General features: G+C 42.9%; 1 protein-coding gene across 1 annotated transcript in view; it reads right to left on the bottom strand.

The window, feature by feature from the left end:
* Nucleotides 1-7,281: 7,281 nt before the first annotated feature.
* Nucleotides 7,282-14,637, bottom strand: part of PCNX2 (pecanex 2) — a gene marked incomplete at its 3' end in the record, with an annotated part of 153,254 nt that continues 145,898 nt past the window's right edge. Inside the window, exons 32-34 of the mRNA XM_084283877.1 lie at nucleotides 14,319-14,500; nucleotides 9,489-9,937; nucleotides 7,282-7,455 (exon numbers count right to left, since the gene is read on the bottom strand). Coding sequence (XP_084140003.1) covers nucleotides 7,282-7,455; nucleotides 9,489-9,937; nucleotides 14,319-14,500 — 805 coding nt within the window. The remainder of the gene's footprint in view (nucleotides 7,456-9,488; nucleotides 9,938-14,318; nucleotides 14,501-14,637) is intronic.

The raw sequence follows: 14,637 nt of genomic DNA, 5'->3' as shown, positions 1-14,637 counted from the left end.
TTTTGTTTCCTATTTCTGTGCAAACTGACACCAACATTTCTAGGGGGCTGGATGAGGATAGGAATTTTTTTACAGGTGCCCTGGAAACAGAAGGGAGCTTGCAGGGAGCGTCTTTTCTTTTTCCTGTGTTGGAATGCCAGTCTGGTACAAACCTTGTCCCTGCCCGGATGGCAGGAGGGACATGCCATGTTAAAGGACACCGTGGCCCTGTTCCCTGACAGCTCCATGACAGTGCCATCCTGGCCACAGCCATTTGGATAATGGGGTTGCCTTCTTATCTGGGGAAAAGAGAATTCCTCGCAGAGATCCCCTCTGGGAACATACAGCTCCTGCCTGCTTTTCACAAAATAAGACTGAGCCCTGAAGGTATTGTAAATCCACCGTAATTACCCCAGGCATTTTTCTCTGTTGTTAGACAAGATGGATGGATGGCTCCAAACCCTGTCTGTAAAGGACTGGCACTGAGAAATGCAACCTTGTCAATGCAAGATCATGTCTAGCTCTTACCCCAGCATTCACCAGTCATTGCCTGTGGTGGTGGTGGCTGCTGGGTTCTGTGTTTTGGATGTGAAAGGTCCCATCTCACCCATGTGAAAGATCCCATCTTACCTGCTTGAGTCTGGTGACAGCGGTGGTACAGCTCCATTGCGCTCCTTGTGTGACAAGGAGCCTGCAGGGTGTTTGTTCTCTCCTTTTTGTAGAGGGCACTCGTTGTGCTTGTCTCTTGGCATGGCAGCAGCTTCTCTGCGTCCAGCTGGAGGCCACTGGCTGAATGAAACCATCGCGCCAGGATTTGCAGTAAGAAGAGCAGAGGCAACTGCGCTGTGCTACCTGAGGGCTACTGCAGGGCACTCAAGAGGGAGCTCAAAACCCAACCTCTTTGCCCTTTATGCAGCAGCCCCAAAGCGATCTCATGCTGATGAGAAAAGATAAAACCTCTGACTGTTGCCACCCAGAAATCTGAACAATATCAAGGCCCAGGTGGACCATGAGGCTGGATATTGCTTTTTAGTTTTTGTGCCTTATGCTGGCACAACTCAGGGGGAATTTGCCATGCTCTGCTGCAGTACTGGGGCTGGGTGGTTTTGTGACTGGCTTTCCCATGTTGCTTGGGCACCTTATCCCACAAACTTGTATTAATATGGGGTTTGTGCAGCTCATTTCATGTGCTTGAGATGCACAGATTTACGCAGTCATCCATATGCGCTCATGTGGGCTTTGTTTCAGGTGTCCACAAACTTTTAGGAGGAGTTTGCATCTGCAACTTTATGTGTACGGGAGTAACAGTGCTAAGAGTATGCCTTCTAATGGGTGTGAACACATCACGCTTGAATATACTGAGAATTGTACTGGAAATTGCTTCTCATAGTTAAATTGGGAGGTAAAATGAGAAGGGTTAGAGAGGATCATTATTTGGCCTGGGGAACAATTTGCTCCTGCCTTACTTGGGTAGTTTATTGAACAGCATAAAGCTGAAGAGACCCTTATTTAAGAAAAAATACACTGCCCAGGATTTTGACCTCATGAAATTCTTCTTTCATTTCACTGTGTTGCTTTAGTTTGCTGAACAAGAGGACGCTGACAACTGTGGTTTTATTTTAATATACCACTGTATCTGAAATGAAGTTATTGGAAGGAACCAAGGACCTCATTCAGAAAGGTGACTTATATAGAAGCCATAATCGAGGTATTTCTGAAACAGATATTTAAACCATGAAGCCTGAAAACTCCTGCAGTGGTTGCTTGGTGCTTTTTTGACTGCTTGTTAGTGTTAAATGCAAAGCACTGTTGAGGCACCTTGTTAGAGGTGAAAGATTTGAGACCAAAGCAAACTTTATAAGGGCTACGTGCCATAGGCTTTCAATAATAATTCTTTCTGCTCTTAAAGGCTGGATGTCCCATTACTTCAGTCAAAGAAGTTAAGCTGTAAAATATGCTAGAAAACATTTCTTTCAATGTTTACATAATTAGCAAAATTCTAGCAAGCCTTAAGGAAGGACTGACCTTTAAAGCTAAATAAAATGGGGGTATTTGACACTTCCATAGAGGGTGGGAAGGGGTGTTTCTTCAGGAGTGATGGCAGAGCTCAGTTCTCCAAACTCCAGTTGAGATAGTTCACTTTGTCACTGTTAAGTAATGCTAATTCCTCATACAAGGTGTATTGCCCTGCAAATAATGCCGTGATGCCTACTGTGGTTCCATAATTAGACTGGAAAAATCTGCAGTTCTCATAACTTTTGAGCAGTGTGCTGATGTTGCCTTGCACATGGTCTCATGGTACAAGGAATACTTTCTGTAGTTAGGTGAGGGGAGTTAGTCAATGGAACGACTTACCAACACTGGAGGTGGATTTTTCCTTCTCTCAACTGTGAATGAAACATCAGTGCCTTTAAATCAAAGGGTATTTTTTGCCACTGACATCAGGGGCTCTTGCCTTCTGCTACCTGTCTCAAGATGGGTGAGTCTTTATTTTGTTGATCTTACTTTAAGTTCATCTTCTCTCCAAGATACGCCATGCTTTTAAGAGAAATAAAGAGACATTTTGTGTTCTGTGTTCAGCAGGAATTCCTAGATGATCTTACCAGTCATTTCTGGCCTTTAAATCTGAGACAGGCAAAGCAATGATTTGCCTGTTTCAAATACGCACCGAGGGAGAAAGTAATATTTCCAGGTGAAGTTAGTTTTTATGACACCTTGTGTTTACTTTAGAGGTAAAAAATTTATTGTCTGGTCTTGCACTAGTAAAATATTTGGAAAGCCTTGAGAGAACTGTAACAACAAACAGAGCATTCCCAATTCCCCTGATGGGCTAATTTTACTAATAGCACACATTTGGTGAAAATAACCTCTGATGTACCAGCAAGATTCCAGATGACAACATTAGTGCACCTGCAGGTTTTAATTGGTGCAAAAAAGGAGGGAATATGAGGTACCAATTATTCTCTCAGAGCCTGAGAATCAAGGACATTTTTGGCAAGGAGGCTTCTAATTCCAACATAAAATTGCACACAGCATGGCATAAGCAGGGCCTGCATTATTTATCATGCATTAGACCACTTTTGACTTGTAAAACTCTGAGAAGGCTGAATGAGAGGTGAATCTTTAACACTGGACCTACTGCAAAGTTAATTATATGTAATATGTCTGTCTTGCAGATTTAAGGATGTACAAGCACTAGTGAAACACTGTAATTAAATACCAGCTCCCAATCCAGGGAGCAATCTAAAAATGGCAATAATTGAGTAGTTTAAAAAAAAAAAAAAAACAAAAAAACACAAAAACACCATGCATTGATGAGAAGATGCTTATTACATGCTGGAGAATTTCACTGGTAATTCTAATCTTCTAAAATGAGCTGCATAGAATTCAGCTAATCCTTAACTTAAATTTCCCAGCAAGAGAAGTGCAGTCACTTGGTGGGCTCGAGCCAAATGCAAGTGACGTTTCTTGCTTTATTCTAGTAAATAGCTCTTTAAAAAAGCTGTGAATAGCATTGCAGAGACTCCTAAGAACTTCATAGTTCCAGAATGTTACAGATGGAGAGTACCTGGCCATCTTGGTAGAGAAACAGACTCGGTGGTAAGTGCTCTTGCTAACGTTTGTTGTAATTGCAGTGAAGGTCAAGATTTTCTGTCTGTGGAAACAAGGCGAGACTTTTCAGTGACAGTTCACAGCACACGTGTGTGTATTTATGGATATATATACATAAGTTTGTAAGATGCTTCCAACATACCTGGTGGGTGCAAGCAGTTGAGCAATCTCTGGTTGGTTTTGGTAAAATGTTACCAAAATCTTTTGACCAGGTCTGGGCATGTTTCACCCTTAGGAGTTTTATCACCAGCTTTTACTGTGTGATGTGAACTAGAGCCTCTCTTTTGTGAAAAGACAGCATAGGAAAACAAAATGAGAGCAGGCAGCGAGTATCCCCCATTTAATGTGAGGGCTGAAGTGCTGTATTTGTGCTCGTTTCACTGTACGCTCATTAACCTCCTGCCTGTAGCCTGCTGTACTGTAGGTGTTCTCCCAGCTCTCCCGTTGCGAGGGCCCCATCAAGGCAGCGTGCAGAAAATCATGCCGGGTGTTTCTCTTCAGCAGTGCTGCTGTTACCTGGGGGGGGCTCTGTCTCTTCATCCCTTCTGCCATTTCCGTGAAAGAACTGTGTGTACTGGCTGCTCTTGCGGCTCAGTTGATCTCCTCCAAGGGTGAGTTCAGCCCACCAGCGATGGGAGCATCTCTGCTCTCTGGTTTCAGAACCAGAAAGGTTCTGGGCTGGCCAAGTGAGCACCCAGCAGGCTTCTCTCTTAGGACCCTGACAAGCGTCAGCCACTGCCACTGGGAAAACTTAGGCCTAGCACCTGGGATCTTCAAAACTGACACAAACTGGAACTGCTCATAAAAGGTGCTGACATGTTGGCTGTAGCCCTCCTTCTACTGCCACAGCTGCAGTAAAGTGATCAAACATGTAGGGTTAGCAAGCTGCTCAACCTGAGCGAACTCAGGGCTGAGTTTTGCAATGGTGTTGGGCACTCCAGAGCTGGTCAGCGCAGCAGCTGACACTGGATATAGCAGTGGTCTTGATAACATTTGACTATCTCCAAAATGATGTAGAAACAGTGGAGGAAAGTTTGTGCTACCATCTGTTTCTGATTTTATTTAAATGTGATACTGTTAGTAATGGTCACTCTTGTTCTTCAAGTCACCATTCTATTCAAAGTTATTACTTTGAAGTAATAACTTCAAAGCAAAAGAAAACTTATAGTATGTATGGATACTAAAAGTAAATTACTTGTGTTTAAATCCTCTTCTTTCCTGCTTGTGTGCTGTGCCTGAACAATGCAAGGTGAGTTAGGACAGGCCTCTCCTGGTGGCCACCCCATGCAGCAGGAGCTGGGGCTCCTTGCACCCTCCTGTCCTCACTGGTGGCTGGAGCTGGCTCAGGAACTGTAGGGTGGCTGCAGTTCTTAGGGCACAGGAACAGAGACCATGGAGATGGGCGAGTCTTTTGAAGTGGTGCAGTCGGAAGGCGTTGTCACTGTTGGTGTTAGAGCAGGTGCAGCAATGGAACAATTTGTGCAGCTGTTTCCTGGTCCAGTTTAGTTTGCTTGAGTTGGATTCACAGAATAATTTAGGTTAGTTGGGACTATTGGAATTAGTTATTTTTTATGGAAGTTAATTCAGCTTTAAGTTACAGATTTGAAAATCATAGGCCTATGTGAGGCTAACTTAACAAGGAAGTTTAGTGCTTTCTGCAGCTGTTTGTCCTGCCTCCACACATAGCAGGGTTTAGAAAGACAAAGTGGTGATGGTTTATCTTGGTAGACTGCAGTGCAAAAGCTCCCAAGGCAGAAACAGGGCCGGTGGCTGCCAGCAGGAGCCCCCCACCTATGCCTGTAACCTCCACCTGTCCCACATGAGGGAGAGTGTGAAGCACTCCACTCGCGGGGTGGTGGGAGGCGAGGCAACATCTGCCAGGAGCAGCTGAATTCAGTTTCCTCTTCCACATCACACCTGGATGCTGGAGGTGATGCTAACGGGGCCTAAGCCACCCTGCTGACCCTGTGCCTCAAGGACTTTACATTAATAGTCTGTTTTTCCCCTTGTAAACATGAGTAGAATTTTGCCTAGATTATGCTGAGCATTATAAATAATCAACTTGTCAAGATCTGAAGTGAAAGAAAAACAAAAGATTTCTCAACTTCATAAAGCAAGTGAAAATAATTCAATGTAAGAGAACCCCAAAACTGCAGCCACACAAAGCAGACTTGGATGGTTTTCTTTTCACTAGGTGTTATTTAGTTTTACTACTTATAATTTCTAGTGCGGCACAGTAGGAAGCTGAGAATGCAACTGTGCATCATCTAATGGTAATAAGACTTAGCTACAGCAGCCCTTGTTAAATCTTTCCTGTTAATTGGGACAAGCCAGCCTGGCTGCACATTGTGGTGAGGAGAATTAGAAACGATCTATGGTACTTACAGTAAAGAGGAATAGCAAGACACTGATAGCTGCAAATTTTTTAATTAAAAACAAAACAAAACAAAACAAACAATAAAACAAAACGCGCTCGCATGTGTGTTTATGCATTATAGTACAGTAAGGAGTTGTTGTAGCCTTTTGGCTTCCAAAATAGTCATGGATTCCTGTAAATCAGTGTTTCTCAAACTTTGTGAAAGCATGACTTCTCTTTTTGCCTCATCCATCTTTATGCAACTATTAAATTGGCAGCAGCTCAGTTTCTCTGGGGGAGGGAAATCAGAGCGCTCTGTAATTACTGGCTACAAGTGTTTATGGACACTGAGTTGTGTCCAGCAATTAAAGGCATTTAGCTGCTCCCTGCCCACTACAAATGCAGACAATAATTACAGTCTGCTTTGCACTTTGCTGCCTTTGAGGAGAACTCTCCCGGGCCCTTTTGCATCTCCCAAGGGGGCTGTTGCCTGGAATTTGAGAAACACTGCTGTAAACCAAACAGGAGCATGAGATTATACCTAAGGGCAGCTGTTAATACAAAGCTGCTTTCTTTGCAAATAAGGTGCACCATATGCTTTGTGAAGGCTTTCCATGCACTGGCGAGTTTCTTTTCTCACGTTTGACTTCTGTTAATGTTTTTAGCAAGGTTTGTTCACACAATGTTTCAGTATAGCTGCATGCAGTGTATCAGTCTGTGTGATGCTATGTCGCTATTCATAATTAGCACCTGCATAACATGTTGAAGGAAAATAAAGATTTGCTGTTGGGAAAAAAATAATCAGATTTAGCTCTACGGTTACAGTACGTATTGTACTGTCCTTTTATGCATTCATTGCTTCTGTTCAAAGTTGTCCTTTGCTGTACATTATAATCAAGTGCCAATTAATTTGCATGCAATCAGCTGTCTAGCTATGGCAGGAAAGATTTCTTGTGTGCTTTTCACTGAATTGTAATAGTATTTCCCATTGTATTCACTCACGATGCCAGCTGTTATGCTTGCTTTTTCCCACCACAAGCGTGTCAACACCTCTGCAGGGGAAGGAATGTCAAACAGGTTGTGTTTGTTGTTCTAGCATTTACAAGAACCTGAGATGAAGTGGCACCGTGTTTTCTGACATCTTCCAACCCCACCCATGCCAAGGCCTTTAGCTGAAGAACATGTGCCCTGTGTATTCTTGCTTAGAAGTTAGAAAAATAAACATTTGGAGGTTGCTTGTTACATTTGAAAGAACTTAAACCCACCTGCAGCTCCCTGACCTAACTCTGTCTTTAATTCTGAGAAGCGTGTGGCCCTTGCGCTAGCGGTACTCCTCACTGCTCCTCAGAGAGGCTTTGCTGAGAAGCCGTGTCTTCCAGGGCCATGTCTTCTTGGCTGGCCCTTCTGCACTCCAGGGTCTGGCTCATGAAGATGGCATGGGCCGGACCTTGCTCTCGACGAGGTCTGGATTCTGTAGCTTCCGTCGCATCGCAGGTCTCAGTGAGCTGCTGGAGAGAAAGAAAGGAGGAGTCGAGGAGATTATTCTAAGTAACACTTCAGCTGTTTTTTGAAGTGACAGGTGAAAAAGTTAAAAATTGATTTAGGAATGTCATTCTGTGAGACTGCATGGGATTCTTAACATGCATAATTCACAAGGGACTTCTGAAGAGTGAACAGGTACTTGTAATGCATAAATTTGGAAAGAAAATTAGAGGAGCTAGAGGTTTAGTACCACAAATGTACATGTATAGAGAGCTGTAAAATACTTTGGATTGAAAAGGACTTCTGGAGGTCATCCAATCCAAACCCCTGCTTTAGGCAGGGCTAACTTCTAAGAAGTTAAATAGGTTAGTCTGGGGCTGCTTTTATACACCAAATTTTAAATCCAAGTTACAAAGGCACCTTTGCAGCAGAACTGGAATGCAATTATGAACCTGAAAATGTTATGCACTGTGTCACCCTACTGCAGGATCTCACCAACTATGAAAGCTTTCCAGAACTGTGCTGCGTTAAGGTTTAAGTAAAATGCTTCCTCCTCAGTGCTTTCAATCAAAGAAGCACCTGGACTCCAAGCAGTTACTTTTTGGCCAGAGCTCACCTCACCTACATATAGCAACGCAGTCTAAGTGTATCATCCAGGCTGCCAATAGTTGGCAGGGACTGATGAGTCTTCCAAAGGAAGCTTTCCTCCTGACAGCTCTAAGGATGAACTGGATCATCCTCTCCTCCAAGTACAGAGGCCACACCAATGGTCTACTGAGACTTCACACCCAAATTTTACATGGCTGAAAGTCAGACGAGGTGAATCCCACCACTGGTACCCACCACTGCAGACTGGCTGAATTCTTGCAAGTTAGACTGTAAACCGTTGGAAGTTGGCGTTATACCTTGTCATCTGATATGTTCAGCTGTACGTATTGTTAAAGCTTATTAGAGTACTAAAGCAGGATTGAACCCAGATGAGTAATGTTCAGTCAAATTCTGTTGAATTTAATGGCAAAGCCTCATAAACTGTACCATAAAGGGCATTTTTGGGTTGACAGCAAAATACACAAAGGCTAAGGAGCTTTTTTCACTTGGGAGTTGGAGAATTCTTTGAAAATTAGGGAATTTATACATAATTTGGAATGATATTAGCTGAAAAGTGTTTTGGACTTTCCATATCCTCAATTTTCCCCTGTTGCCAATTTGATTTCCATTTTGATAGGCCAGATGTGAAAGTCAGTCTTAATTACTTTGCCAGCCTCTAGTTGCAGCCACCCTTTATCTCTAATCCATCTTCTCCCATTACTGCTCTGTAGTGTAAAGGTTTTAAAATACAGGAAAGCCGTAGATGGCAACCAAAGTTAAATACATTTCAGTAGACAGTGAAACAGTAGCACTAGTATGTGCACTGAATTTTCCAGGGAAGAATGAAACAGAACTGGAAACCTACTGGGATGAAGGCTGGAAATTGTTTGTGTGCACTATTTTTCTGTTAGAAAATGCTGATTCAAAGTGCATGCAGGTTTCCTTGAAGGCTTTTTAGTTTCCTTTGGGAAATATTTCCTGCAGCCTTCCTTTGACTAACCCTTTCAGTAATAAGGTTCCAAGGTTCTGGATTGAATTTCAGGTCAAAGGAGGAGACAGAACAAGTACACTGTTAGTGGGCGCCATTCCTCTTTGTACAAATAATCCAGTCCTGAGTGAGCAAGCAAGAAATGTACTATTTAGTCTGCTTATGCTGGTACTTACCACCTGGGCTGCATAAAACAGAGACTTGAGTCCCTAGTCTCAGTAAAAGGAAGAGCAACTTTTTGTCCCTGCTTGCAATTTCAGGTGCATTCTTAATGGCCAGCTTACCATTACCAATGAATACATCACCCATATACACACAAATACTAAACAGTCTCATCTTCATTGTGATGCAAAATCCAAAACAAATACCAAAATGCAAAAAAAAAAAACTAGGAGGGAATTAAGAAACCAGTGGTTCAAGGACCTGACAGGCGAGCAGCACGGCAGCTCACGGCCAGTACTGCTGCTCTGGCTTCAGCCTTACCCGCGTTGCCTGACTCGCTGCTCTGGCAGAAGGACCCATGGCGATGTTCATGCTGCTGGATGACTGGGTGTCACTGGTGTTACCTCCATCCGCAGCTGAGAGCCCAGAAATCACCAGAGCACTTGAAAAGCTTCTCTTGCCAAACAGCAGGCTGAGAGTTGAGCTGGTGGACGAGGCCAGGCTGGACCTGAGCAGTGCAGCAGCTCGGTCCTGCACAGTCAGCTGGCCAGCAACGGGAACAGCAGGGGACTGAGAAAACACAGATGTTGCCGAGTTGTGGAGTGACAGCTGGCTACTTGAAAGCCTTTGGGCAATTTCGTGGGCAGATGTAGATGTTTGGATGAAAGGCTGGCGGCTTTCCACAATTGGTCCAGAGTGACTTGAAACAGGGGGCCTTTGGCTTAAAGCAGTGTGTGCCTGGACAGACTGACTCCTGTGTTTTCTCCTGCCTTTAAAAGAAAAAGTAAAATATTTAAGTGCTGTCTTCTGTGGTATCCTAATGAAGTCCATGCTGTTGACAGTGTCCTGTGTATACGTGTTACTATGGGTTGTATCAACTTAAGAATCCAAGAATCGCAGACATGAGAAACAGCTAAACCTATGAACCTCTCTATTTTTTCCACCACAATAGTTCTGACTTTTGGTCAGAATTGCTCCAGTGGTTCTGCACTGGGTCAAAAGAGAGGAAAATGAGAAAAGACACGAAGAAAGGTACGCTGATCACAGGCTCTCACCTCTTCTGCCCTCTACGTTTTAACCTGCCCAGTGAATGAGCAGCATTGCTCTAACTCCACTCCCCTTTGACAACCACACTAAAGTAGGGGATGTCGAATATCCACCTTAAAGGGCTTGGTATAACTTAGCTGCGAAAGTAAAGCATAGAATTGTGAATTAAAAACTGCATATAAGGAATGATAATTTGAGGATTCAGCCAAGTGGAAGACAATAACTCCATCTACAAGACAGTTTTTAAGCCTGACAGTTTGACTGAGATCCAAGACTGGTATTTACAGTACATCACAGATTGAAAAGATAAGAGCACCCCTACTTAAGGTAAGCTGTTGGAGGTTTAAATGAGATTCACGTACAGCTCTTGCCCCATTCTGTGAAGCGTCTCGATGCAGCCTCTGTTGGATAGAGTGGATGAACTGTTCTGACGGGCCTAGGCAAATTCTGTCTTCCTGTACATATACCCCCTGCTGTTTTTAGCATTTACATCAGCACCTTATGTCATGCCAACAAAACGATTCTGTATTTCTTATGCTTGCATATTTAAATAGCCACAGAATGAAAAATAAAATCAACTTATCAGCCAGTGAACCCTCCAGACACCTGCTTGCGGACTGGCTCTAACCCAGGCCTACGCAGCAAACACCCGGTCATGCGAGTGCCTTGGCTTTTGGCTTTCCAGGAAACTCCAAACACTAACACAAGCCAGCATTTTGTCTAGCTATCGCTATGGGTTAAAGGCAGGTAATCTGTTGAGATCCACCAACACAGAAACAAGTCTGAGGCATTTCCAGGTTGTTGGGGTTGCTGGTATTTTTTTTTTTCCCTTGGTTTTTCCCAACACAAGTAGTATGGAGGGGACAGAAGCACTGAAACCCTTCCAAGTATTGAAATGTTGCAGGCATAGAGCAATATAAATCCCACACTGTGGCTCACAAATATGATTGTTTGCTCAATTCACAAGGATTGCATCCAGGAAGGCAGGATTTAATATCCAACCTATTTACATGATATAGCTGAACCATGCTGTTTTACATCCCCAGGCCTGCTTTCTGCAGGCTGGTACCATTAGCCCCATTTTTCAGATGCCGAAGCAAAGAAAATTTAGGAACCTTGGCACAGAGTCAGATGGCAGAGCTGGGCCATAACCTACCTCATTGAAGCCGTTCGGCTGGGCTACAACCTAGGTGGTTTGGCAAGCACTGGATGCTTTTCCACCCCATTTACAATACATCATTATTTCTACTGTTAGAACAATAAAAAAATAATTTTCTTCGGATGGCATGCAGCGCTGCTGCCCTGGCAATAAAAGCCCCGTGATCTCTGAGAGCAACAGGACAGAGGTGTGTGGCTCCACGAGTGTGCTCTGCCCTTCAGCATGATGAGCAGGGAGGACGTGCGCTGCCGCCAGGGCCATGCAGGTTCTTCAGACCCGGGGGCTTTGCTTAAGTAAGCGCTGCAGTTTCTGCATCCGATGGTTATTTTAATACATCATGTCTCTAAATAAAAGGCACCGATTCAAATTGGGAACAGAGGGGCTGCGGTGCGTGGGATTGTGCAGGGGCTACCACGGCCAAACATCTGTTTGTGATTTCAACTGCCAAGCTGACCGCTGTCCAAAAGTACTTGATACTCATCCCAAAGGCGGAGGTTAGAGCGCTGGACAGGACCACCCATATCTACACAGAAATAAGTCTGTCCATGAAAACAATTAGGAAACAAAGAGTGTTCCCTGAACCGCATCATGAAATAAGGACACTTTGGGGGAAAACCCCACACATTTCCAATGCTCCCGATTTTTGTCACACTTTTATATAGGGTTTTAATTGCATTTTGCAGACTCAGTGGCACCAGGCTGCAAAATGAAATATGAAAGCATTAAATGCACTTGATTCATAGATTATGAGACTAGAAGGATTTGCTGTGATGACCCAGTCTGCCATGCTATATAGCACAGGCCATGGAGCTTCCTGGAATTAACTTCTATGTGGCATTAATTACTACTATTACTTTTAAGAAAGGCATCCAACACCTGCAGTCAGGGAGAATCCATCTTAACCCTTTGCCATTTATTTTGCTATTTATTTACTCTCACTGTTAAAAACATGTACTTGACTTCAAATTAGAACTTGTTTAGCTTTGTTGTACCGAAGTCTGCTAGAAGCAACTGGCTTTGGTCACCTGTTGTTGCCCAGGTAAGTACATGCAGACTACGATCAAAGAATCTCTTACAATAGAAATTATTTGAAAGCTTTTAATCTTTCTCTACAGGACGTTTCCCAGATTTTTGATCTTTTTTTTTTTCTTTTTTCTTTTTTTCTCTCCTTTGAACTCCTTCCAAATTACAAAGGTCTTTCTTAAATTAGGGCACAGGGATTGTGCATAGGAGGCGAAAAGAGTACTGACCCACAGACAGACTGACAGACATGTACTAGTCAGGTGACCCTATTCGTTCTTTAACATGTGACATAGCATAAGCTTTTTGCTAGTCCTCTGGTATCACCGTACTGTCCTGATATTTACTGAAGATCAAACAGAGCTTGCTTTTTAAGCAGCTCCTTTAAAAACCTTCTTGAATGAGAGTTATTTGGATTTGCTCAATTAAGCATATAGCTTTGATAGCTGCTCTTTAATGGTCCCCGTAGCCATTAGGATGCAAAGAACTACTTCATGACCAGATCATAGATCATCTACATCTTTCCCAAGTATAAAATGGATGTGTTCTTTCCCCATTTCTACATTATTGACAACTTAGCCTTTTTATATAGTGATGGATCAAGACTACTGTTAAAATTTCTTGTGCTTCTAATATTCTTAAAAAATAAACAGCAGCAAATCAGCTTTCTTCCTATTGTCCCTAATGGTGCTAGTCAGAAAGTTCTCTTTGTTTCATTTTCTTTCTCTTACCAACTCTCTCTCAGGACTGAATACTGATTTACATTTGCTGGTTTCCATTTTCTTGCATTTGTTGTGCATTTCTTCATTTTACCTCAAAGCCAGGTAGCTTTTCTTAATTAAGCGTGATCTCTCTTGGTTGTGGTTTTCTAGGCACCCAATACATCCTTTTAAACAATTCACAATTAATTTTCATTATTGCATGGCATGCTCAGGATCATTATTTTACAATTAAGTTTGCCATTCAGATTACTGCAGTGTCAAGTTATGAGTATGCACCTGGGGATTAGTCTAAAGCTAGACTCAATTAAAAGCAGTAGTTATTTTATCCTTACAGCCTGATTTACATTCACGGCAAGATTTTCTCCATTCCTGTCCATTATTTTTAATGGTAGGTCAAAATGATCTTAACAGGAAACAAACAAGTGTTGTACCCTCTAGTTATCTGCCTTAATTGATACAGTAGTACCGCAACTTGTAATGCAGTCAATTAACTTGACCTTTCAGCAAATCCTGGTCCCTTAGTGACAGGTGCCACAGTGACCCACTGGCAAACTTAACGTATATTTCCAATGTGAAGGCCAGTACTTCTACCTTACAAACGCATCTGAAGTACTTTTGAATCCATAATTTAATAAGAAAAAGGCTCAGGTGTTAACTGACAGAGTGACTGGCAACATTTAATTTTCTCCTGGTAACTGATGTATAGATGTAGCGAGTTATTTGTTATTTGTTTATTCTCCACAAGTGCTGATGAGCAGCCAAACTAATTCCTCAAATAAATCATCATGCTTCTTCTAAGATAATTAAGATTTTTGCATATTTTTAGTTCTGCTATTCCCAGCCAACAATAAGCACAGGCTCAACGTGTGAACTGAATGGGCATCACACACACAGACTCCCATCTGAATTTCTCATTCTGCCTTTGTTAGTAGTACCTCCTAGTCCAAAAATAACACAGTAAATAGTTTGACAGAGGAACCTTTGGTGAGCCACACGAATCACATTTGTCTTACACTCTCCCTGTAAAAATCTGAAACAATATCAGGAAGCCATCTCCTACACATGCTTGTCCACCAGGAAAGACAAAGGTCCCCCTTTCTAAAATTAGTTTTCCACTGGATATGAGAGAAGCCCAAAAAGCATCTGTCCATGTGGCCCCTCAGGAGAAAACTACAGAAAAAGCCAAGTAATTTGTGCAAATACCTGCACGCTGGTGGACCTCATGTGATGAAGCCTGCAACTGAGGGGTTCCATCTCTGGTGTGCTGCGAGCTACTGCTCTGGCTTGAGTTACCTGCGGAATGGCCGCTGGATGACCCCCCTCCATTATCCACTTCTTCAACGTTGCCTCTGTCATGGTGAGCTGCATGACAGTCTTTCCGCATCCTGTTTGCAGGAACAAACACATGGTCAGTCTAAATACATGGAGAACTTGTGCCATCCATGTCAGGAGATGTTGCAATGTGTAATTATTTTTACATGTAATTTGGTCAAGAACAATGATGATCATCATGGGATGATCA

Source organism: Netta rufina (assembly GCF_964035555.1).
Source record: "Netta rufina genome assembly, chromosome: 3".
Taxonomy (NCBI): domain Eukaryota; kingdom Metazoa; phylum Chordata; class Aves; order Anseriformes; family Anatidae; genus Netta; species Netta rufina.
Note: the sequence above shows the minus strand (reverse complement) of the source record. Positions and strands in the feature narration are given on the sequence as shown.